General features: G+C 41.3%; 2 protein-coding genes across 5 annotated transcripts in view; one reads left to right on the top strand and one right to left on the bottom strand.

The window, feature by feature from the left end:
• The window catches only part of ric1 (RIC1 homolog, RAB6A GEF complex partner 1), a 45,310-nt gene extending 27,773 nt beyond the window's left edge, over positions 1-17,537 (bottom strand). For 2 of the 4 annotated variants that reach the window (XM_082540994.1, XM_082540995.1), the window contains exons 1-2: positions 16,904-17,537; positions 12,563-12,670 (exon numbers count right to left, since the gene is read on the bottom strand). In XM_082540994.1, the coding sequence (XP_082397120.1) occupies positions 12,563-12,670; positions 16,904-17,044 (249 nt within the window). In that variant the 5' untranslated portion in view covers positions 17,045-17,537. The remainder of the gene's footprint in view (positions 1-12,562; positions 12,671-16,903) is intronic. The other 2 variants (XM_082540996.1, XM_082540997.1) reach the window with 1 other exon arrangement.
• A 1,180-nt stretch (positions 17,538-18,717) lies between these two features.
• exosc2 (exosome component 2) lies at positions 18,718-23,020 on the top strand. Its single transcript, XM_082542844.1, has 9 exons — positions 18,718-18,878; positions 19,220-19,321; positions 19,414-19,459; positions 19,593-19,682; positions 19,841-19,906; positions 20,002-20,070; positions 20,591-20,767; positions 21,920-22,048; positions 22,610-23,020. The coding sequence occupies exons 1-9, from the start codon at positions 18,757-18,759 to the stop codon at positions 22,688-22,690; spliced, it is 882 nt and encodes a 293-aa protein (XP_082398970.1). The 5' UTR covers positions 18,718-18,756; the 3' UTR covers positions 22,691-23,020.
• The last annotated feature ends 1,682 nt before the right edge of the window (positions 23,021-24,702 follow it).

The raw sequence follows: 24,702 nt of genomic DNA, 5'->3' as shown, positions 1-24,702 counted from the left end.
ATTAAAGAAACTTTGAAAACACATCAGACCTCAGGAGGAAAAAACCTGTGCTGGGATATTTACACTGATATGGACTGGTAAAGATGTCAGAAATAAGAGGATGCGCCATCGTTTGATGGTAATAAAAATGATCATCTTATAGAGGGCTGAGTTTAAAGCAACTCTAAAAATCAAAGTGACATAAATTAGGAAAATAATAATAATAATAATAATAATAAAAAATTTAAAAAAACGCAAACTCTGATTGCAAAAACTCAAAATGGAATTCAGTAGTTCCCCTTCAGTCGATTCACTCGGTACAACACGTAAGAATGGGATATCATGCCCTCGCGTGTCCTGGCTGAAGAAACCTTTATTCACGCCTTTAAGGCAGATGACGTGTGATGACACGCGCACGGCCCCGCCTGCACATATAGCATCACAGTCATCCCTCAGTTCTTACGCTCTTCACCTCGCTGAATCCGCGCTTTCCAGCCACGCACGTTTGTCGGAGCACAGAGTGGCCGCGTTTCATCGCTGCCTCGCTCAGTTTAATCACCCACCCACCCAAACCTGGGACCGGACCTTCTCTCCAGGGGGGGTCCTCTGGTGAGAGAACGGAGGTTACACCCTTTAATAGTGGCTCAGATTTGGGACCTAGATACCCTGGAAGCAAATAGATATTTTTGCTTCCAGGGTAAATACTCACTGCCCCCTGTTCTTCTCCATAATTGACCATGATGCACCCTTGGGCTTGGATGCGCTAGCGCACCAATGGCCAGACGTGCTCCTGTATGCATTTCCCCCAGTAGAAATTATATCTCCAGTTCTAGAGAGAGCGCGTCGGCATTCCCTCTCTCTGATTCTAGTGGCCCCTTGGTGGCCCACAAGGTCGTGGTATGCAGAGATAATCAGCCTGCTAGCAGCGAGTCCTTGGCAGCTTCCTCTCCACAGGGATCTCCCCTCTCAGGCTTGTGCAGAAGTGTTTCATCCGTGCCCAGACCTGTGGCGCCTTCATGCTTACCTGCTGAGAGGTTAAACTTGATTGCTAAGGGTTTGCCACCTAGTGTGATAGCGACAATTCAGAGCGCTAGGGCCTCATCTACTAGAGGCTTGTACGCTTACAAATGGCGAGCCTTCGAGCAATGGTGCCAGGACCGCCACACTCCCATTTCAGTGCTCTATTGTGGATGTTTTGACATTCCTGCAGGAGCTGCTGGATAAGGGCCTTTCATTTTCGACAATTAAGGTTTATTTAGCAGCTATATCTGCTTGTCATATTGGCTTTGACGGGGTGACACTAGGTGCACATCCCCTCGCCATACGTTTTCTGAAAGGAGTTCACCGGCTGAGGCCCGTGCTTAAGTCCAGTGTCCCTGCTTGGGACTTGTCTTTGGTGCTGGAGGCCCTTTGTAGCCCCCGTTTGAACCCATTGAGTCTGTGGATATGAAATTTCTTTCATATAAGACTGCATTACTTCTCGCTTTGGCTTTGGCAAAGCGAGTGGGTGACCTTCATGCGCTGTCTGTGCATCCCTCCTGCACACAGTTCTCTCCTGATGGCCACGAGGTCGTATTGCGTCCAAATGCTGCCTATTTTCCCAAGATCATGCCTGCATTTTATAGCTCAATGGAGTTTGAGTTGCTGAGCTTTTGCTCCCCTCCTTTTGCATCTGAGGAGCAGAGGAGGATGCATTCTCTTTGTCCAGTGCATGTGCTACGCACCTACATTGAGCGCACTCAGAATGTGCGTTTATGTGACCAGCTGTTTGTCTGCTTCGCTAATCCAAATAGAGGTAGAGCTCTGTCGAAACCGAGGCTGTCCCACTGGATTATAGAAGCTATCTCACTGGCATACGGCACCAGAGGTCTTGCTTTGCCCCACGGGGTGAGAGCTCATTCCACCAGGGGGATGGCGACCTCATGAGCTCTTTTTAAAGGGGTGCCTGTAGCTGATATTTGTGCGGCAGCTAGTTGGGCATCACCGCACACTTTTGTGCGGTTTTATCGGTTGGACGTTACAGCCCCTTCGGTGGCTCATGCTGTCCTTTCCGCTGGGTCTACCACTCACTAAAGATGTGGTGGTCCGATTCCGGTTCGGTGGCTGCTCTGCAGGGCATGTATATATGTCCCATACTTATGTGTTGTACCGAGTGAATCGACTGAAAGGGAACGAATAGTTATGTCTATAACTTCTGTTCCCTGAAGGAGAGAAATGAGGTACAACACAAGGTGGCCCCACTGAGCAGTTTGGCTCGGTGAAGAGCGGCTATCAAACTGAGGGATGACTGTGATGACAGCGGCTATATATGCAGGCGGGGCCGTGCGCGTGTCATCACACGTCATCTGCCTTAAAGGCGTGAATAAAGGTTTCTTCAGCCAAGACACGCGAGGGCGTGATATCCCATACTTATGTGTTGTACCTCTTTCCTCTCCTTCAGGGAACAGAAGTTATAGACATAACTATTCATTTGTATGGGGCTTATATGCTTGAGTGCTTGCTTTACAGCATCGGGGCATGCGCCTAATGAGACGATGGATGGCATCCTGGGGCATCTCCTCCCAGATCGGGACTAGAGCATAATTAAGCTCCTGGACAGTCTCACACTGAACCTGGCAGCATCAGGTGGGTCAAAACATAACAATACACAGTCCCATGCGAGCCCAACTAAACCGGTCATGCTGACCAATGTTCCAGGCAGCACAACATTCTCCACGGCTTCTCCAGACTCAAGGTTAACCTGCTCTCGTCTGTGAAAAGCGCAGAGCGTGAGTGGTGGACCTGCCAATACTGGTATTTTATGGCAAGCTGGCTCCACAGTGCCGCACAGGGAGCACAGAAGCCACTAGAGGACGTCAGGCCCTCAGGCCACCCTCATCAAGTCTGTTTCTGATTGTTTGGTTTGTTTTTTGTTGCATTCCTGTGCCCAGTACACTTACACACTGACCCGACTGGGAAACAGTCATCGCTATGAGAGTCTCACTCTTAGGGCCTGTAACAGCCCAACACCGGAAACCACTACTTACATCCACTAGTATAAACACCTAAACAACACATAACTGAAATCAAGATCACAGCACCAGTCACATGACTCTTTGTGCAGAGGAGTTCATTACTTCAAAAATAAAGCTCAAATTATTAACTGCAACAAGTGTACCAAACTACACTTGACAAAAAGTAACAGTAACTCAATATAAGTTGTAAACTAAATGCACCAACAATATATAGTTATAGGATGTTATCATATATGATATAGTTTTATAGTTATAATTATGTAGTTATGTAATAACTACATAACGGGGCGACGGTGGCTCAGGGGGTTGGGAATCGCATCTGTAACCGGAAGGTCGCCAGTTCGATCCCTGGGCTCTCTGTCCTGGTCGTTGTGTCCTTGGGCAAGACACTTTACCCTACTTGCCTACTGGTGTTGGCCAGAGGGGCCGATGGCGCGATATGGCAGCCTCGCTTCTGTCAGTCTGCCCCAGGGCAGCTGTGGCTACAACTGTAGCTGCCTCCACCAGTGTATGAATGTGAGAGTGAATGAATAGTGGTATTGTAAAGCACTTTGGGTGCCTAGAAAAGCGCTATATAAATCGAATCCATTATTATTATTATTATATTAATTATATAGGACATAATCACATTTATATATAGCTATATTACAGCTATATTTTAGTTATAGGACATAGTTTACGGTTACTTTTATATAGCGCTTTTCCGCATTAACTGAGCATCTAAAGCACTTTTTATAACAAGCCACATTATCCCATAGACACGAACATGCACAATCGCACACGCATTATATAAACACACAGAATGTTAAAGATAAAACAGGAATGAGCGCTGCCTGTGTTTACAAAATATGATACAGTGCTGAAACTGCTGACTCTTTACTTTTAGCTTTCAGTTCCTTCTTTAAAAACCAAAATAAAACGAAACCCTTTTGACCCTAATCCTTTTTCATTTTAGAATGTGTTTATAAATGTATGCTAGTAATATAACTATGTATGTTGTGCATCTGTGTGATAGAAAATTGCACCGTATTCTTGGTCAGTCTTTGGTGAAAACACTTTCCTGAGTGCTGCAGTGTGAGAGACTAAAAACAGAGAGGGAACACGTTGGCCTCGGAAAGATCCCAAAACACACACACGAGAAAAGCTAAATGGTAAGAAGTATTTCCCGTGTCTGAAGAACGTCATCCTTTCTTGACGCCAACCACACGCAGAAGTCCATCCCTCTCCCTGCTCTGTCAGTTGCTTTACTTATTTCTCTGTCATTCTCATACTCACAGACACACACTGAGCTAAAGATAGTCATAGCTATGGTTTAGTTAGCCTCAAGGCCTGCAGTCAAACATCTGGAAAACAGCTGGTAGCTGAATTAAGGACTACTGCCTGGGCAATGGTGGCTTTTATTGTTCTGCAGTCCAAATCTGTTCCCTCTATAATTACACTGCAGTGCTAATGAAGGTGTGAGGATTTATGGCATTGTGAATAAGCAGCTTGTCAAGACACCACAAATCCTGTGAATGCTTCAAGCAAACTTGAGACCTGTAAGCCTCGATGACTTCTTATGGTTGCATCATCTTTGCCAAACAAATGAAGTGCATGAACATAACTCCTTTCAGCAGTAAGTAAACCCAGGAAGTGAGTGGTGTGTGGGCCCTAGTATTTTTAACTTCTGCACCTGCTCACTGTTGTGCCGACAGACCGAGCCTGGGACTTACTGCTTTCTCAGACACGTTCATAACATTCATTCATGTATACTTTGGCAGTGGAGTGAGAAAGAGAGGTGAGATTATTGCACTAATATTTGTTCCACTGTCTTTTGGGTGGGGGTGGGGGGGGGGTGGGGGGGGGGGGGGGGGGAGATTACCAGCATATTCCCCATATTTTCTAGCTCGGAAGATGTAAAAGCCAATCAGAAAATAGCATCTGCTGAATAAGCGTATCTGCTTTGCACACTGCAGTATTTGTACACTGGAGCAGCTTCTTTAACACCTGATTCTGCAGAACGGATTCAAGAACAAGAGGTAGTGTTTTGGGACAAACGAGCACACTGCCACACCTCTGAACAATGTATTGTGCCCTTGACAGTTTTTTTACATGGAAATGCAAGGGAATCTAACTAAGGTATACCAAACTCCACAAAACACAAACAGGGGATATTCTGCCATTTATAGCCAAGTGGCAAAGTGACCATACATAGCATTATTTGAGACAGATTTTACAGAAATTTTACAGACGTGAGCATCAGAATGGAGAAGAAAGAAAACTTTGAATGTGGTTGCTGGTGGACTGAGTATTTCAGAAACTGCTGGGACTTTCCTGCACAACCATCTCTAGAGCTTACAGAGAATGGTTGGAACAAGAGAAAATGTCCAGTTAGCAGCAGCTCTCTGGGTGAAAAATGTCTTGTTAACACCACAGGTCGAAGGAGAATAGCCAAACTACTTCAACATCCATCCCTACGTGACCACAATGATGGTGCCTTCCAGCAGATTAACAAACCATGTCATGATGTTCAGATCATCTCAAATTGTTTGTTTTCTTGACATCAAAACGAGTTTTCTGCACTCAAATGACCTCCACAGTCTCCACATGTCAATACAAAAGAGCACCTTTGGCATGTTGTGAAATTAGAGAATTGCATCATGTATCACCTAACAAATCTGCATCAAGCCCGTGATGCTGCGTGATGCCTTCATTTCAATGTGGACCAAAATCTCATAGGAATTTTTCCAGCACCTTCTTGAATATATGCTGTGAAGAATAAAGGCAGTTCTGAAGGCAAAAGTGGGTCCAACCCAGAACTAGCAAGGTGTAACTAATAAAGTGGCCAGTTAGTGTATATATTAAGAAAAAACTCAAAGTACATATAAAAATTACACAATTAAAACTTCTCATCCTCTGGCTGCATGCCTCTGCAAGCATGGATACTAGCACACCCAAACACAAAGCAGTGGATTTTTTGGAGCAGACACTAATGATCCTAATGAATCAATGCTCTGTGTGCCGGTTGTTTTGATGCCTATCCTTTTGTTTTCTGTCTTGGCAGTCGTGCTATGTGTTGCTGATCACATGGCCTTTAGAACCCGCTTGACTCATCTTCTGACTTAGACACTTGTTTTGTGAGGTTACTCAACCTGACACTTCCATCAGACAGTTATCCCAGTAGCTCAGCTAACAATCATGACCAACTGTAACCAATGACTTCCTGTATGTACAGTAGGCATTCCTGCTCAGGTATCAAGGTAGGAAATTTTGAATGGAACTAGATGATAATATATGAGATGAGCTCCTATCAAACATTTATCCCCACAAGCTCTATCTTATCTTGCATGCAAAAAGAGAAACAGCCCGATTCCACTAACACTGCTCATCCTTCTTTATGTGCATCAGTATGTTTGATAGAACAGATGCAACGTCCGTCTGTTACGTTGCTGAAGAAGACATTAGTTCAACACAGAGAGGGGTCACAGGCAACATGTACCAGTGATTACAATTGAAAATGTATACTTTACAGCGTGCAGATGTACACGCACACACACACACACACACGCACGCACACACACACACACACACACACACACACTTTTAAGATGTGGAGATGTGACAGTAAAGGAAATATCTGTCTAAACTAATATCAATAAGCATGTGTGCTTAAATGCTAACAGATGGTGGAAGAACATTTCATCTCCGCAGACATTACCATGTTTTCTACGTCCTATCTGACAGGGGAGTAACATGGTAAGATCCTCTGGACAATTATAACATCTCTACAAACGTGATATCATTTTGTACAACTTCTAATCTACTTATTAGTGCTCTTTAACATAAAATTTCTTTTTTTTTTTTTTGGTCACCAAAATGATTTTTGTCCTAATAGTGAAACCCCACTCCCAAACAAATCCAAATTTGAAGGCTTGAGTGGTGGGGTGGGGGAGTGAATCACTCCACCATTCCCAAATTATCATTAAAATGGTTACATTTAAGCAACAAAAACTCACACAAAAATATGGTTTGAGTTGCCATTTCTTTAAAGCTTTATCGTCTCTGTTACCATAATAAAGCATGGCCACTGAAGAATCTAGACAACGTGCTACAGACACAAAATATACTTCCTCTTGATATACGTTAGTTATAAAGTCGTCCCTGATGTCCATAAAAAGAGTCAAATAAATCGATATTTTTTGTGACCATTTAATTTTTATTTTTATTTTTTTGCAATGAGGCCAGGCTGGTTTGGCAGGGCATTACAGTTCCACTTTGGCAGAGAACAATTTGCTTCACTTCAAGCCAACTGCATACTTAATCAGTGTTCAGCAAAGGATAAAGTATGACACTATAGATTAGGAGCAAAGTGTAACCACAGCACAGACATTGTTGCGTCACTGTAAAATCCTTTCTGTTCTTCCGCAACTAGTCCCCCTTCGACATTCCCTGTGCTTTTCAGCACGCTGAGCCCCTCTCAAGTTAATCTTGTCTAAATTATCTCTAACTGTCGACACTTTTACAATTCTTCGCGTCGTTGTTGATGTTTTGCCGTTATTTACTTAAACAGCTGCAGTAGACTTTTTGAATGCTGCAGGCTATTCCGTTCGTGCAGCATTAAACCCGGAGCTGCTTGTGGCCTTTTGAAAGTTGTAGACCTGACACAAGTCAAAGCGTGTTTAGCTTCAAACTTGCTTTTTTGAAACACGTGGACATGACAGTATGTCAAGAGTTCATGTTTTTCAATCAAAAACGCCAGAATTGTGAACACTGATGTACAAATACTCACAACAGGTACCCAAAATGATCTTTAAAATATCTATTATTGAATAGCGAGGCCATACGGTTTATGTCGCTTGTGCGATTCTGCCTTATTTTTATCCACAAAGTGTTATTTTTCTTGACTTAATGTTATATTTACTGTTATATTATAGACCTTAAACATGCAAACTTCACAGTAATATCACACCATAGTTAACGCTGCAGTATGTGTGACTGAAAGTGATGTCTGATGACGTGGACTGCTCAGCAACTGTGTTTCAGTGCTATTGCCGTCATTCACCTCCTACATCGTTCCCTCGCTCACCTGGAGACCGCTGGGAGCACTGTGAGAATCATGTTCTTTGATTTCTCCAGTGCCTTCAACACTATTCTTCCCACGGTCCTGAAGGACAAGTTGGAGAACTCTGGAGTGGACCATCACCTCACTACCTGAATTTTGGACTACCTCACCGACTGACCACAGTATGTGAGAACTCAGGGCTGTGTGTCGGACAGAGTCGTCTGCAGTACGGGGGGCCCCACAGGGAACGGTTCTGGCTCTGTTCCTCTTCACCATCTACACTGCAGACTTCTCCCATAACTCCACCCAGTGTTTTCTGCATAAGTTCTCTGATGACTCTGCAATAGTCGGCCTCATCACTGATGGGGACGACAAGGAGTACAGAGGACTGACTCAAGACTTTGTGGACTGGTGCCAGCTGAACTACCTACAGATCAACACCAGTAAAACCAAGGAGCTGGTGGTAGACTTCCGCAGGCACAAACATCCTCCACTGCAACCACTGAACATCCAAGGTATGGACAAGCTGTGGACAGCTACAGGTACCTTGGTGTTCATCTGAACAACAAACTGGACTGGACTCATAATTCAGACGCCCTCTACAGGAAAGGTCAGAGCAGGCTGTACCTGCTGCGGAGGTCTTTTGGAGTGGAGGGCCCACTCCTGAAGACCTTCTATGACTCTGTGGTGGCCTCAGCCATCTTTTATGGTGTGGTCTGCTGGGGTGGCAACATCTCTGCTGGGGATAGGAAGAGACTGAACAGGCTGATCCGCAGGGCCATCTCTGTTCTAGGATGCCCTCTGGACCCAGTGAAGGTGGTGAGTGACAGGAGAATGGTGGCTAAGCTTTCATCCCTGTTGGACAACATCTCCCACCCCATGCAGGAGACTCTGACAGCACTGAGCAGCTCCTTCAGTGGCAGGCTGAAGGAGACAGAGACGGAGAGATTTCGCAGGTCTTTCCTCCCCACTGCTGTCAGACTCCACAACAAAGACTTCAACTGATCAAACACATTATTAGTCATACTAATATTATTGTAAAAGTGCTACATCCACAAGCATCTTAGAACCACTAATTAAATCTCCATATGTAACAAATCCCAACAGTCATCATCTGTGTCTATCAAATATTGAGATTCACTGGTAAGAAAAGTGATTAATGTTGCACAAACTAACCATAATACACATAAAGATGTTATTAGCGATTTCAGACAGTCATGTAAAACACCGATCCCAGCATAAACTTTTACTTCAACCGCGCATGTACAGTGGGGCAAAAAAGTATTTAGTCAGCCACCGATTGTGCAAGTTCCCCCACCTAAAATGATGACAGAGGTCAGTAATTTGCACCACAGGTACACTTCAACTGTGAGAGACAGAATGTGAAAAACAAATCCATGAATCCACATGGTAGGATTTGTAAAGAATTTATTCGTAAATCAGGGTGGAAAATAAGTATTTGGTCAATAACAAAAATACAACTCAATACTTTGTAACATAACCTTTGTTGGCAATAACAGAGGTCAAACGTTTACTATAGGTCTTTACCAGGTTTGCACACACAGTAGCTGGTATTTTGGCCCATTCCTCCATGCAGATCTTCTCGAGAGCAGTGATGTTTTGGGGCTGTCGCCGAGCAACACGGACTTTCAACTCCCGCCACAGATTTTCTATGGGGTTGAGGTCTGGAGACTGGCTAGGCCACTCCAGGACTTTCAAATGCTTCTTACGGAGCCACTCCTTTGTTGCCTGGGCGGTGTGTTTTGGATCATTGTCATGTTGGAAGACCCAGCCTCGTTTCATCTTCAAAGTTCTCACTGATGGAAGGAGGTTTTGGCTCAAAATCTCACGATACATGGCCCCATTCATTCTGTCCTTAACACGGATCAGTCGTCCTGTCCCCTTGGCAGAAAAACAGCCCCATAGCATGATGTTTCCACCCCCATGCTTCACAGTAGGTATGGTGTTCTTGGGATGCAACTCAGTATTCTTCTTCCTCCAAACACGACGAGTTGAGTTTATACCAAAAAGTTCTACTTTGGTTTCATCTGACCACATGACATTCTCCCAATCCTCTGCTGTATCATCCATGTGCTCTCTGGCAAACTTCAGACGGGCCTGGACATGCACTGGCTTCAGCAGCGGAACACGTCTGGCACTGCGGGATTTGATTCCCTGCCGTTGTAGTGTGTTACTGATGGTGACCTTTGTTACTTTGGTCCCAGCTCTCTGCAGGTCATTCACCAGGTCCCCCCGTGTGGTTCTGGGATCTTTGCTCACCGTTCTCATGATCATTTTGACCCCACGGGATGAGATCTTGCGTGGAGCCCCAGATCGAGGGAGATTATCAGTGGTCTTGTATTTCTTCCATTTTCTGATGATTGCTCCCACAGTTGATTTTTTCACACCAAGCTGCTTGCCTATTGTAGATTCACTCTTCCCAGTCTGGTGCAGGTCTACAATACTTTTCCTGGTGTCCTTCGAAAGCTCTTTGGTCTTGGCCATGGCGGAGTTTGGAGTCTGACTGTTTGAGGCAGTGGACAGGTGTCTTTTATACAGATGATGAGTTCAAACTGGTGCCATTCATACAGGTAACGAGTGGGGGACAGAAAAGCTTCTTACAGAAGACGTTACAGGTCTGTGAGAGCCAGAGATTTTCCTTGTTTGAGGTGACCAAATACTTATTTTCCACCCTAATTTACGAATAAATTCTTTACAAATCCTACCATGTGGATTCATGGATTTTTTTTCCACATTCTGTCTCTCACAGTTGAAGTGTACCTCTGGTGCAAATTACTGACCTCTGTCATCATTTTAGGTGGGGGAACTTGCACAATCGGTGGCTGACTAAATACTTTTTTGCCCCACTGTATGTTCCCTAGTGTGTCCAACCAGGCAAGTCTGACAGCAAGAGCCGTGTGTCAGCCTCTGATGACACTTTAGTAAACTAAAAAGGGAGCTACTTCAATAACCTCCAACAAAGCACTGCTCCCACTAAAGATGGAAACAACTAACGTGTTTCATCACTTGAGGCAAAAAACATACAGTTGAGCACAATCAGGCTGTAAATGACGAGATGCTAGCAGCTGGTGACGTGCAACCAAAAAGTAAACAAATGATCCCCCCACCATGACACGAAGAGCAAACAGTGGATGGAAATTATTGATTTGGTTACGTAGTGGAAAAGCAGGGCTTTAAGGAGCTAGTTATAAAACTCGATCGAAGACAAACCAATAGAGGAAGGAAGATACATTTCAGCATTAGTTATTTTTAAACTAAGATGTTACGCAGTCATGTTATACTTTTCCTTAAATTTCAAGGAAAGATAACGAGGCTACGTTTGTGTCAACTTTTGACTTACGTTGTGTCACAACTAGAGCACCATAACGCTCCTGCTGCTGCTGGTGGCACCTTTTTCAATCGACTCGCTCTTCAAAGTAGGAAGTGGCTCAGTGCAAAAGGAGGATGGAAAACACCCATTTATTTACACTCATAAATGCTGCTACTTGTGGGCATCCAAAACAAAAACAAACAAAAAAAAACACTGTTCACAAAATTTTTTTCTATGTAGTCAAAAAAATGTATTGCACATTTCCTTTAAATATTGTGATATACTTCTGAAGCTGTATCACCCACTCCTGGGTGCAACATGTTATATCTAACACCAGCGGTCCCCAACCTTTTTTGCGCCATGCACTAGTTTTGTCTGACAATGTTTTCACAGACCGGACTTTAAGGTGTCATGGACAAATACAACAAAATAAAACCAAGACTGGTACCAAAAAAAAGAAAAAAAAGAAGGTTTATTCATAACACACGGGAAAAGACCCAGGGAAACAGAGTTAACAATAAAAACGACAAAAAAAAAAAAAAATAACGATAAAAACCTTAAATTCCACACCCAAGGCTCAACTCTCACGGCCCGGTAGCAAATGACTCACGGGCTGTGGCCCAGAGGGTTGGGGACCGCTGTCTTACACAACATGAATTTGCTTTTGACCTTTTTTAACTGGGGTTTTTTTCTGCACACTGAAGAAGTTTTGATCTTGCAACCAATTCTGACTTTTAACTTGTTTCTTAAGGTTGGGTTTAATTTACTCACACCTAAAATCAAATGGCCTATTAAAAAAAAAAAAAAAAAAAAAAGGAGAAGAAGAAACAGGCAGAGTTCTTGTAAGAAGGCAGCACAGACTCTTTGCCTTAACTGCATGCGAACCAATCGTGCTTATGTGAGCAGTCAGCCCTCAAAGACATATGTTTGTGTATGCCAGAAAAGGCTGCTTAACCAGGACATAACTGTGATATATGATTGTTTGATAGCACTTGAAAAGAAAAAAAAAATCTCAAAAATATGTGTTGATGTTTACTCTAATATGCAACACAATTTGTCCCAGGGAAACTCAGTCAAAACTACATTTCTGCAGTTGGTATCAACTTTAGTGTTTTGCAGTAACAGAGCTTGGGGGAGAACGTAAGCTGATCAGTCAAACTGCAAATATGATATGACATTGCCAAAGGGTGTACTTACCGCCACAGCTATCATTGAGTCGTCTGGTTTCCATTCTGCTTTCTGGTAGAAGCCAAACTGAGCCGCTGCCTTTGCAGACTCGATATAGCTGACTATCAAAACACTGGGCTGTGGGTGGGAAACAGAAATATGGGAAAGAAAGTGAGCTCTGGAGGTCAAAATCATCTGATTTGATATTAAACAAATAACACTGGAGCTACAAAAGAAAACAGCATACCTCTTGTATCAAGTAATTAATATAGAAATATTTAAAAAATGCTTAAAAAAACATGCTGTGTGACAGCTAGTAACTCATCTATCTACGAAAAAATTAAAATGAAATAAATCCCAGGCAGCAGCCCAGTAAACAATGTCAGTGTGATATTATGACAGCAGCTTTATTTCTAGTGTTGGTTGTGATTGACAGAGATAATCTATAAAGATATTTGTCAGCCAATGTGCTGGAAGGGGATTTGTCGGGAATGATTTATTGCCTCAAATGGTGGGTATTTGGCAAAGAAGAAATACAGATTTGATTTCAAATTCTTTTCCAAAAATGGGATGACTATAATACCTCAGTGATGCCAAAAATCTCCTACCTAGTGAGGCCCATGGACTGTGAAAAATCTATTTTTACTGAGAAAACAAAAGCATGTTGAGGCTTCTCTTTCTATCACGCAAAATGGATAAACTACAGGTGTGTTGCGAAGTTCTCATACAGCCATCATGGGCATAGATGTCATGGCAATTACCGGTATGTGGGTTTTCATGACTTTCATGAACTGTTCTTTTTCCAGGGCTGAATGACTGTACAGCATACATCTATAATGACTTTAAAAAAAACAAGAACTGGGTGCACAAGGTTCTACAATATCTTTTAAATTGGCAAGACCAAGGCCTATTAAATTCTTTTAGTGATCATGACTACAACTGGTGGTTTTTCTTTGGCAGCATAAAAATGATTTGTTTGATAGCACTCATTGGACTGACCAATACTCAGAACAATGGGGAATTCCAAGGAACTCAGTGATGACCTAACATTTACACAAGTTGACACAAGGAGCCATTGCTAAACAAATACATCTTTCAAAAAAATGTACACAAATCCAAGTTACTTGAATGTGTCACCACTTTTCCAAAGGGACAGTTTAACCCCAATGACCTGAAAAATGCTGGAACACCAGCATCACTGTCCATAGTGAAGCAGGAAAAACAAACAAAAAAAACAGTTCAGAGAAATCACTGCAAGCCCAAAGTTAACATGACATTCATGCCTGATATCTGCATGTATACTTATAACCACAACTGTATGCTTGAGGCTACCACCCTTAGTTTACCTCACCTTATTCTCTCTACAGCAAAATAAGAACTAGCCTACAGCTTCAAAAAGAAAACCTGTATGTCCAACCAATAAATTTTCAAGTTTTAAAACAGCTGCTGAAGAGGAAAAAAAAAGTGAAAAGATTTGGTTTCTTAAGATCAAGCATCTGGCATAGTATAATTCAACATTCAACAATAACAGTACAGAGCATCAACAATAATGGAAGCTTGAGACTTGCTACAAAAGTATGACTGCCAATTGATTTTACTGCCAATTGAAGTGGTAATCAAGCTTTTTCATGTGTGGGCTTCACTCTGGTGACCTCTCTTGATTCAGTTAATCCTGTCCTTCCACTTACACAATTAGCACCACAATCATTGAAAACATTTTAAAAGTATGTATGGCATCCCAGAGTGTTAAAGTAAGGCTGTTGAATCAGTTTTCAGTGAGATATAACAAGGATCATTATTACAGTAAAAACAGGACACTGGCTATGGTGAGGTAAAGCAGTAATGTAATTCCAGCTGTGCAACTTTAATGCTGGTATCTACTCACTGTAATGAGACAACGGGCTTAACCATTCCTAACCTATTGTGTCGCTTTCGTAGAATTAAAATTTAATAATGCCAATGATACCTGAACCTGATGGAAACAGAAACCTATCTCCTCATTAGGAAAAGCAAAACTTACTTAAATAGAAGTAGCACACTGACATGTTGGAAGCTCAATAGCTTACTTTTGTCTTTCTACATCAACACACTGGATTTGAAAGTAAACCATCACAGTGGTCACCTGGCAAGACTGAAAACTACTAAGCCAAATTTTTGGTGCCATTTATTTGGTAGAATAATGATTCTATGAAAATGCTGACTTCTCCTTGGGAAAAACCCCTAATTTGCTCATTGCTAATCACAATATTGACAACATTAACAATACCAAAAAAGGATCCAAGTTAAATTGTATGGAAATAAAAGTTTGTGAACTTTTGTTTCCTTATTTTGTTTAAAAATCAAAATTATTTCTTCCTCTGGTAGCCCTGCAGTAGCCTAATGTTAGCCATCTGATAACCCCTAAGCTATACAGAAAAGTTGAAGGACACAATGGACTTAGTAGGGGTGACCAGCACATGTCAAGAGGAAGAAGTTCCTCCAATCGACATTCCTTTTCCTGGATGCCCCACGGATACTTGCAGGCACTCAGAACTCTTAAGAAAGGAGGGGAAACAAAACAAGGTCGCATCCTGTGCAGGTCTCTGGAAATTAACTGTAACCCTGATCCATTGTTGCCACAACTCAATAATATTCAGACTGTGTGCATGTATCACAGACCGTTATAAACAATGTACACAAGAGCAGGTTATAAAAATCAATTATATGCTCCCTTTCGATGTCACCATGGCAAAAACGTTCAAATAAACAAGGCCAACAGAGAAGAATTCAAAATACTCTGTATGATGTTGATAAAGATACTGAAGAAGTACTAAAATGGAGGCACACCAAACAATTCATGACCCATTCCGCATTTCTATGGTATTGAAAGCTGAGCTTAGTGGGTAGAGAAGTTCCCTGGAAACAGTGAAAGAGAAACCACATCTACTCTCTGCATTTTTTTTAATTTTAGATTAAAAAAAAAAAAAAAGTGTGAAAAACAGGAATTAATATGATGAAGCTGCCACCATGTCCAACATCACCTGAATCCCACATGCAGTGACTCAAAATATATATTGAAATATACGTATTTTTTCTTATGCTGTTAGACTTCTTCAATTAACCCTTGTTTCAACAACTTATCAAGAAAGTCCTTGATGTTTTTATTTGCATTTCTTGGGAAGAAGAGATTGCCAATAAAGCATTCATGTGTTTGACAAGCTACTGACCTACAGTCTGTCCTTCCAAGTTCCATTTTGAATGTCACATCACTGGCATCACTATCTGTTCAGCCCTGTTTATGTTGTTACCACGCACCTCAAAGTCACTGCTCCCTTGGCTCTATACCAGCAGGTTCAGGAGTCAATTAAGCCAGATGTTTTAGATGTTGCAGTGCTCAGAGTTTGGTGTTTTGTTAAGAAACCAGCTGCAGCACAGCATGTTGGCACTTTTATAAACTTATTGGACCGCACCAATAAGTTTATAAATAGACAGAATTAACATTGACTGATTGGTTTAAGTCACTGTGAAATGTTCCTGTCATGTGACGCATTTGTGGCCATGACATACAAAATAAACACCGCGATTATTGTGCTGAGATAAGTGTTGACATTTATTTTGTAACTGCGCTGCCTAAATTCCTGAAAACTACTGGTAAGCAAAACATGTCATGGCATGTTTTGAACACTATTACAAATGTTTTGTTGACAGTAACTTAACCTTTGACCTGTATGTTGCTGGGTAAAACTGATGAGTAGAGCGGATGTAGCTGTACATGGCTTAGGTGGTAGCGTAGGTGGTCTACCAATCTAAAGGTAGTGGACTGCTCCCTGACTCCTCCAAAGGTACTGACCCCCGCTATGTAGGCATCTGTATAACACTTATAGTAAGAAAGTGTTTTGAATGCTCAACTGAGCAGAAAGGCACTATATAAGTACCAGTCCACCTACCAAAATATACAATTTACTAACATTTGGGCAACTTTAAACTGAACTGCTATAAAGCGTCTATCAGGTGAACACCAATCCACTGTGGTTGAGTTTTGCTGTCAAATTATTGTTTTAACTTAAGTAATGAATGACACATCCACGTGTAATGATGTGTAACGAGTTCACCTGCCGTCTGATATCTGTGTACGTGGAACCCTCTGCCAACACATGAAGGTTAAAAAAAAGAAAGAAGACGTAGTAGTTTGAGTTACTCATATGGGGACACCACAGTTTCTCCCCGTGTTTATTTACAGCACTTAATAAAACATGAAGGGCAGCCGGCCAGGTTATCACCCTCTGCTGCAATGCGTTTGAAATGAAAACGGCACCAGATCACATCTTAGCTAGCGTTTTTTTGTTTTTGTTTTGTCAGCTGATTTCAAGACCGATCAGAGTTTCAACTCACCCGACTAAACCAAACGCTGAGCTGCGTCTCTGACAGCAGAGCGAAGTAAAAGCGCTGGGAGCTGGGCTGGATGTAGAAGGGCTCTTCTTCGCTCCTCAGCGGACAAAGCAGCCTCCGTGGCCAGCCGGTTAGAAAATACATGACGGCAAACTCACTCCGCCTCGGCGCAGCAGTGCCAAATAGTTTGTGGCCCCCTGTTCCTCCTTAAGTGCAATATTTAATCCAGGTGACTCATGAGCGGCTCCGGAAATACAAAAAAAATTATAAGGTATATACAAGCCAGTGTTGACACCGGTTAAGGGTACCATACAGCTTCCAAACAGCCGAGTGAGGCTACACAGCTAGCCCGGGCTAGCGCTGGCTTTTCAACTTAAAGCTAATGAGAAGTCCAAGTGTAACCGAAAACAACAGCGCGCAAACCCGCAGCGTCACCATACGGCCCCAAACGGCGGGTTCAGACTCAAGAGCGGACCGATTAACTTCCACACCCGGTGCCGTGTGGGTTCTAGCGAAGTGTGGATCTGCGGTGTTTAGTAACAGCAAAGCGTCCAGTTTTCACTCCTCTGTGCCTCACCGTCGCCATCTTTCCAAGAGTCTGTCTGACCAAAAGCTGATTGGCTGCAATAGTGGAAGTTTGCGTCCTGTTGACATCTGACGTCACCGCTCCGTTGTGCGAATCCAGGTGGCGGTGTCGGCAGCTTGGCTCGATGCTGCCACCTGGTGGTGAAAATGGAAATGCCTGGGAAAAACAATTTCATAGGGGTGTGACTTAACTGCAGTCTATCTGACATCTTTTAATTGTAATACATTCTTTTTCTTCTACTTTTAATTCTTCTTTTCATTATTATTATTTGCAACCATTGCACTGAATCCTGCAACCATAATCCACATTAGATTTGCTATGTTCTTTTTAAATCAACATATATCAACACAAGCTTTTAACCTAATTATTTAGAGCCTGTGCATCAGTTTTATCTTTTATATCCAGCTCATAAATCCATCCATGAAATGGCGCGCTATTTAGCAGAATAAAAGTATTATTGAAATAACATGGAATTTTAATCATGTTAGTGTATCATTCTTCCCATAATAATAAAATAAAATAAAGTTTGTGGAACAGGACTATGCTGAAGCACTCAGTGAGTGTTGATGGACAAGTAGAGAGAAGGTCAGGAGGAGTTGCACTGGGTCTTTGTGGAGCCAGAGAAAGGGTAGGTTTACAAGATGGATATATGACCTGCTGTGTTGTATGGTTTGGAGATCACAGTGTCAACATAAAGACAGGAGACTGATCTGGAGGTGGCAGAGCTGAAGATAATGAGATTACCACTGGGAGTCCACCAAGATTAGAAATGAGTATATCAGAGAAATAGCTCAGGCTGAGTGGTTTGAAAAATAAGTCAAGAGAGGCAAGGCTGAGATGGTTTGGAGCGAAGGATAGCAGATATACGGGACAAAGGATGGAGCTGCCAGGCAGGAGGAAAACAGGAAGACCACAGAGAAGATTCATTCATGTAGTAAAGGAGGATGTGCAGTTGTTGTGACAGAGGAGGATGCTAGAGAGATGCAGGGAAGCAGCTAGATGTTGTCAGCGGCTAAAGAAGGAAAAGAAGCAGTGTTTGTGAGTTTTCCTCCCCATAAACATTTACTGTTTATATATATATATCACTAACGCCACAGATATAAGACATGTATTTAATTTTTTTTTTACTTTATTTATTTACATTTTATTAGACTAGGTGCTTTTTAAAAGTAAATAAATACAACTAACGCGTCAGTAGGTGGCGGTAAAACTCTTATAAGTTCCGCAAACCGCCAAAAAAGTGAAGAGAAGAAGAAGCAAAGGAAGAAGCATGGCTGCAGATATGAGATTACCGACCATTAGAAAAACCGTGTCGCTATCAGCGTCTGCTTTTGACCGAAAAGATCTGGTCGTACCGGGGGATGTTATTACTTCAGACACTGGGTTCATGAGGTAGGTGTTGGTTTTATTTGAGTTATTATGGGAAATCAACCAAACACAGGAGTGTGCTGCTGTTCGGGTCTGTTTCAGGTATCTGGCTTGTAAAGGTAAATAAATAAAAGCTCCAGATGACAGCCAGTGCCATACTGAATTAGCAGGTGAGCATAAAGTCAGCCGGTCTCATTTGCAACCTTCTACACTGATACACAGTAAGTAAGGATAAGGACTCTAATCGGATAAACTGCCGCATTGTGTTGTGTGACCTCTGAATGCTGCACTTTACCCTTGTTTCTTTTTCTTTCTTTTTTTGGCTGTTCTCTTCAGAACTAATGTTTGATACCGTCTGTCCGCAGGGGTCATGGCACCTACGTTGATGACGACAAGTTGACAGCTTCAGTCGCAGGAGAGGTGCAGAGGGTGGACAAACTCATCTGTGTCAGGCCACTTAAGACCAGGTGAGTGATTGAACTCTTAAACGGTCAAAGACTTAGATAGGCCTGTCATCTATATACTCATTCTTACATTGTAAAGTGTGCTTTGATTGCAGGTTTAATGGTGAGGTTGGAGATGTTGTGGTTGGCAGAATTACAGAGGTAATTCCTAGTATTTGTTCTCATATACAACCACTTTAGTTATAAGAAAAGACAGTGATTGCAGAAACTTGTTTTCATTTTGGTTCATTTTGGGTTTTTTTTAAATTTTCTTCTTCTTCTTTAAAATGTATAGGTGCAGCAGAAAAGATGGAAGGTGCAGACAAACTCCCGACTGGACTCTGTCCTCTTGTTGTCTTCTGTAAACCTGCCAGGAGGAGAGTTGGTGAGATGGTAGAAAGTGTGATTCACTGGGAGAAGACAGCTTTGGCTGACGTATTAAAATTAATATTTGATCATCTCCTTTCTTTCTTTCTGTCTTTCTTTCTGTCTTTCTTTCTTTCTGTCTTTCTGTCTTTCTTTCTTTCTGTCTTACTTACTTAGAGGAGAAGATCAGCAGAAGATGAGCTGACCATGAGAGAATATCTTCAGGAGGGAGATCTCATCAGTGTAAGTCAGACTTCTCTATTATAATTTCTCACTGGCTTTCCAGTGATTTTATTCCCGGTTACATAATCTGTGTTGAACCTTTCTTGTGGTTTCAGGCAGAGGTGCAGTCTGTCTTCTCGGATGGAGCTCTTTCACTTCACACCCGTAGTTTAAAGTATGGAAAAGTAAGTTATTCCAGTGTACACAAAGATATGTGAAAAGGTAAAGGGCAAGTTTAGTTATATAGCACATTACAAATGACCAGAGTTGATCAAAGTACTTCACAAGTAAGATGTCAGGGTTTTTTTTTAAAGGCCGGAAAGTAGAAACTGAGCAAAGAAAAGTAAAAAGATCTATTATGGCAGATCTATTATGAAATAGAAACACATTCAAGAGACTCAGGGCAACAACTGAAAAGCTCTATGACCCCTATTTTTTTTTTTTTTTTTTTGATTAGCAGACCTCAGAGCTCCGAAAGGAGTGTGGACATTAATAAGAGCAGACAAATACGGGGGGGGCAGGCCAACCTATTTAGTATCCTAAAAACAATCAATAAAATATTCAAATTAACCCTAAAACTGACAGGATGCCAGTGAAGTCAAGCTAAAACTGGAGTAACTGTGTTAGTTCAATAATAAGAGTAACGATCGTTATTTTTATTTTCATTTAAACTAACACCCTATCTCTGCTTCCTCTGACTATCAGTTGGGTCAAGGAGTACTGGTCCAGCTTTCCCCTTCTCTGATCAAGAGGCAGAAAACGCATTTCCACAACCTGCCGTGTGGCGCATCCATTATCCTGGGGAATAATGGCTTTGTGTGGTTGTATCCCACACCGGGCCAACAAGAGGAGGAAGCTGGGGGTTTCTACACCAGCCTTGAGGTAGGACACCACAAAAAACTGTATTCCATATTTTTATTACTGATCAATGGGCATATGAATTTGGAAAACAATTTCTTGTTGTTTTAGGAAATGTAGGAATTTCAAATTGATACAATCGGTGCATTCACTAAAAATGTTGGTTGACTTCAAATCTCAGTGGAATTGACCTCAAGGTCAAAGGTCAAGTTCTCTGAAAGGTTTGTCTACTCAGAAGCTGAGGGGTATCACTCGTGGTTGCCCACATTTTTCCTTCTGCTTTCCCAAGTTTGGAAAAGTAATGGATACTAATTTAATGTTTGAGTATTGATTTAAGTACATTTACATCAAGATTGAAAGAACTATGTGTCAGTTTTCTCTGCACACAAATCGCAATAGTAGTTTTCAGCTTGGCTGCTAAAAGTTCACTGAGAGTATTGAGCTGTTCTTGTCTATCAGTAGGAGGATTCAACACACAGCCATGCTTATAAAGAAAGTAACAAGAGACAGAAAAGCAAAAATGTATCAAAATATAGTTAATATATTGTATGTTATATATCAAAAGGTAGTAAATTTAAAAATGTAATTTAAAATAAAGGTGTGCACTGAAAAACTAAGTAGAGAAAACATGTAGAGAACCTAAGCATTCAGCACAAGGAACATTTTTTTATTTTTTTCTAAATGGAAAGGCCTGGTTGTAGTTTGCAAAATCAGTGAGAGTTCTGGAACAAATTTTTATGGACTGATGAACTAAAACTTGGAAAGAGGCTCGGGCATGCATGGCTGTCAATGGAACGGGAACGCTGCCATCCATTAATGATCTTTACTGCTCACACAAGTAGTGTTTTGTGTGCTTAGCTTCAACCAAATGCACAAACTTTCATCATTCAACCTAAAGGCAAGGCCAGAGCAACCAACTATTCCATCAAGTTGGGGCATCCTTGACTGTTTGAGTCAATCACCTTCGTGTGCCACACTCGGCTTGGTAAAAAAGCACCTTCAGCAACACGGGCTGAAGGCAGCTTCAGTCTGAAGGAGCATTAGAAAGACGTTTAAAAAAAAATGTTTGCAAGTTGAAGACTTGCAAGAGTATGTAATGATGCTCCGGATGCTTGTGGTTTACACCGTACACACAGAGCTTATTCGTTTGTGCATCTCTCATCTCTGGTTCCTCAGCCTGTCAGCCTGTCGGATCGAGAGGTCATTTCACGGTTGAGAAACTGCCTGCTGGCTTTGGCTGCGCACAAAGTCCTCCTGTATGACACCAGTGTTCTCTACTGCTACGAATCATCACTTCAGCACCAGGTAAGAATCACTCCAGTAAAAACCAGCCTTTGAAACTAAATTATTGACATTACTACAATTTACAGTCATTTTTTGTTATAATGACACCTGTTGTTTCATGTTTGTAAACAATATGATTACAAAACTATTGCAACACCAGAAAACCCCCAATTCTTTTCTGTGTCATATTGTGCCATCTAGTGGTCATACTGTAATTCTCCAGCTCCTGGGCACCACTAGTGGAAAAAATACTGTGCAGTTCTCAACTTTGACTCGGCTGTTTTTGCAGTGTGGAACAGTCACGGTTGATTTCATTGCCCTTTGGGGTGGGGAACAAATGACTTAATCGCCCATGCGTCTCGCAAACACTACTCTTGCAATGATATCAGCATATCCACTATGTGGCACATTTTTCTTCTGTATTATATTTACAATCGAGCCAACCCATATAAAGTGTTACTGTGCACTCGCGCTCAAGCTGCAACTCGATAAAAACACTTTCTGTTACCATAAACACAGACTGAAAACATGTACATCCATGGGTGTATGTGGTTATGCTTTTGATTTATGTTGTCTCTGTAGGTGAAGGACATCTTAAAACCAGAGGTGATGGAGGAGATTGTAATGTTGACACAACAGAAGCTCTTGGAACAGGAGGGTTAAAGAGCCCAAAGCCTTGTCACAAGTCAAAATCACATCAGGCCAGCTGTGGACCCGACCACTGATCTGAAAGCTGAATTAGCTTTATTTTCTTAGAGATATAATTAAATTGTCAAAGTCCAACGTGTTTTATTAAAGGAAACCAGTATTATTGTTGGGTTGTTTTTAATAGCAAACGCAAGCGAAGTGTAACTCGTTCAATGTGTGCAGCATTCCAGCTATTCTAAAGTTTTACAAAATAATAGTCAATCTTTTTTTTTTTTTTCTTTTTTTTTTTTTTCATGTGAGATATATACTGTATACAATAAATTTTGTGATTTCTATAAATTTTCACTGCATCTCAGTGTGGTCTGTCTGTGAACAAGGAAAAAACGTATCTGGGAATCTTTATTGTTTGGGCTCTAGTTCTTACAGGATTTTTTTTTTTTTTTTTAATTTAAATATCAATATTGGGCAATTTTAAAAATCTGACATAGTAGCCAATATTTTTTTGTCTTCTTTCAGATAGATGAAAAAGATTTCTTGAAATTTTCCGTGTAGTTACTAATGACCCTTTACTAAGATTATGTGACGGTGCTGTTTAAAATGATATTTTTGTATCGTTGCAACAAGTTACACATTATTTATTTACACTCTTTAAAAGTTTTGTTGGATCAGCTGGTTGTTCTGTTTGTGGTGTGCCAAACACATGTTGGCAATAGGAAAGTTTCAGAGTTGTGGAGCTCTTTCAGTCATGTTAAGGTTAATTTATTAGACATTAATCTGATATATTGGTTAAGCTGATAAGAACAAACTTCTCACGTCAGCAGTAAAGGTTACGTATAATCACCATTTTAGTGGTTTTAATGGTGTCTGGAAATTGGTAGTTTTTAGTTATTATTTTAGGTTTGAGGGTATTCTTGCATAATCCATCCACTTTAAACGGCTCAATAATGGTGAAATGGGACTTTTCTTGAATAGATTGCTCCATAACCTCCTTTTCTTCTGTTTTACACATCCTTTGGTGGATTTGCTAATGTGCTAGGGGTCACTAGCTTGTAAAAATGTTTGAGCAGCTGGAACTCTATGATAAAATTCAGAAGTCATAGTTGACTCAGTAACTGCCCAAAGTGCCCAGTCACTGAGACAGTGGAAAAGCTAAAGCAAACCCAAACCATAATGTTTCCACCACCATGATTCACAGTATGAGTATGGCTTTGGTATTTGCCACTTCACTGGTACTGTAAACTGTAGGTTTTTTTGTTTTTTTTTTTAACTTTCTTTTTATTGTTTTTCTTTAAACACTATACAACAAAACAACAACAAAAAGATAAATACAACAAGTAGGATAACAAACAAAAAAAACATGTTGGATCTCTTTGTTTCTAGTTTGTGGTAATGAGGTATGTTTGTTCTTAATTTTGGGTGTTATAAAAAATCTAATTACATTTTCCAGCAGTGCAGTCTCCAGGCACGTGATGATGTTGTTGACTGCTGTATTTTCCAGGTTTGTGACCATTCCTCATCAGATATGTTCACTCCCACTGTAGTTTTATTCTAATTTTCCTCCTGGACAATAAATGCTTTCCCTTGACACCTCTCATGTAGGTTAGATTTGTATAATATCTTTCTTGCGGTTGCAAGAATCCCTTGCAACCCTGTGAAGAAAGTTTTCTTTTCTCTGCTTTTAGTGTCTTTAAGTTCCCTTAAAGTGGATAATTACAACACACCAGAACACAACAATATATATGTTAGAGATTTAAATTAGGTAAATTCCTTTAGATCGTGTAAAATATATATTTATATACAATCATAGGTTCACTCCCTACAGATATCCTGATAACATGCCACCCCTGATTCTAATAAGTATCTCAAAGTGGGATAAATGTTGAGTTAGATGCTTTAAAACTGAGTAAAGTAACCAAATTTGTGTAATTTATCTGTAAGCACAGAATCGAGTGTTTTCATAGTTTGATATGCCATCCATCCATTCGCTTCCCCCCCGCGGGGGGCGCTGGAGCCTATCCCAGCTGTCA

Source organism: Aulonocara stuartgranti (assembly GCF_965226115.1).
Source record: "Aulonocara stuartgranti genome assembly, chromosome: 7".
Lineage (NCBI taxonomy): Eukaryota > Metazoa > Chordata > Actinopteri > Cichliformes > Cichlidae > Aulonocara > Aulonocara stuartgranti.
Note: the sequence above shows the minus strand (reverse complement) of the source record. Positions and strands in the feature narration are given on the sequence as shown.

Coding starts and splice junctions, on each gene's coding strand:
- exosc2 (XM_082542844.1), top strand. CDS start 18,757: ATGGCTGCAGATATGAGATTACCGACCATTAGAAAAACCGTGTCGCTA. Junction 19,683..19,840: donor ACCTGCCAGGAGGAGAGTTG/GTGAGATGGTAG, acceptor TTACTTACTTAG/AGGAGAAGATCAGCAGAAGA. Junction 20,071..20,590: donor GTAGTTTAAAGTATGGAAAA/GTAAGTTATTCC, acceptor TCTGACTATCAG/TTGGGTCAAGGAGTACTGGT.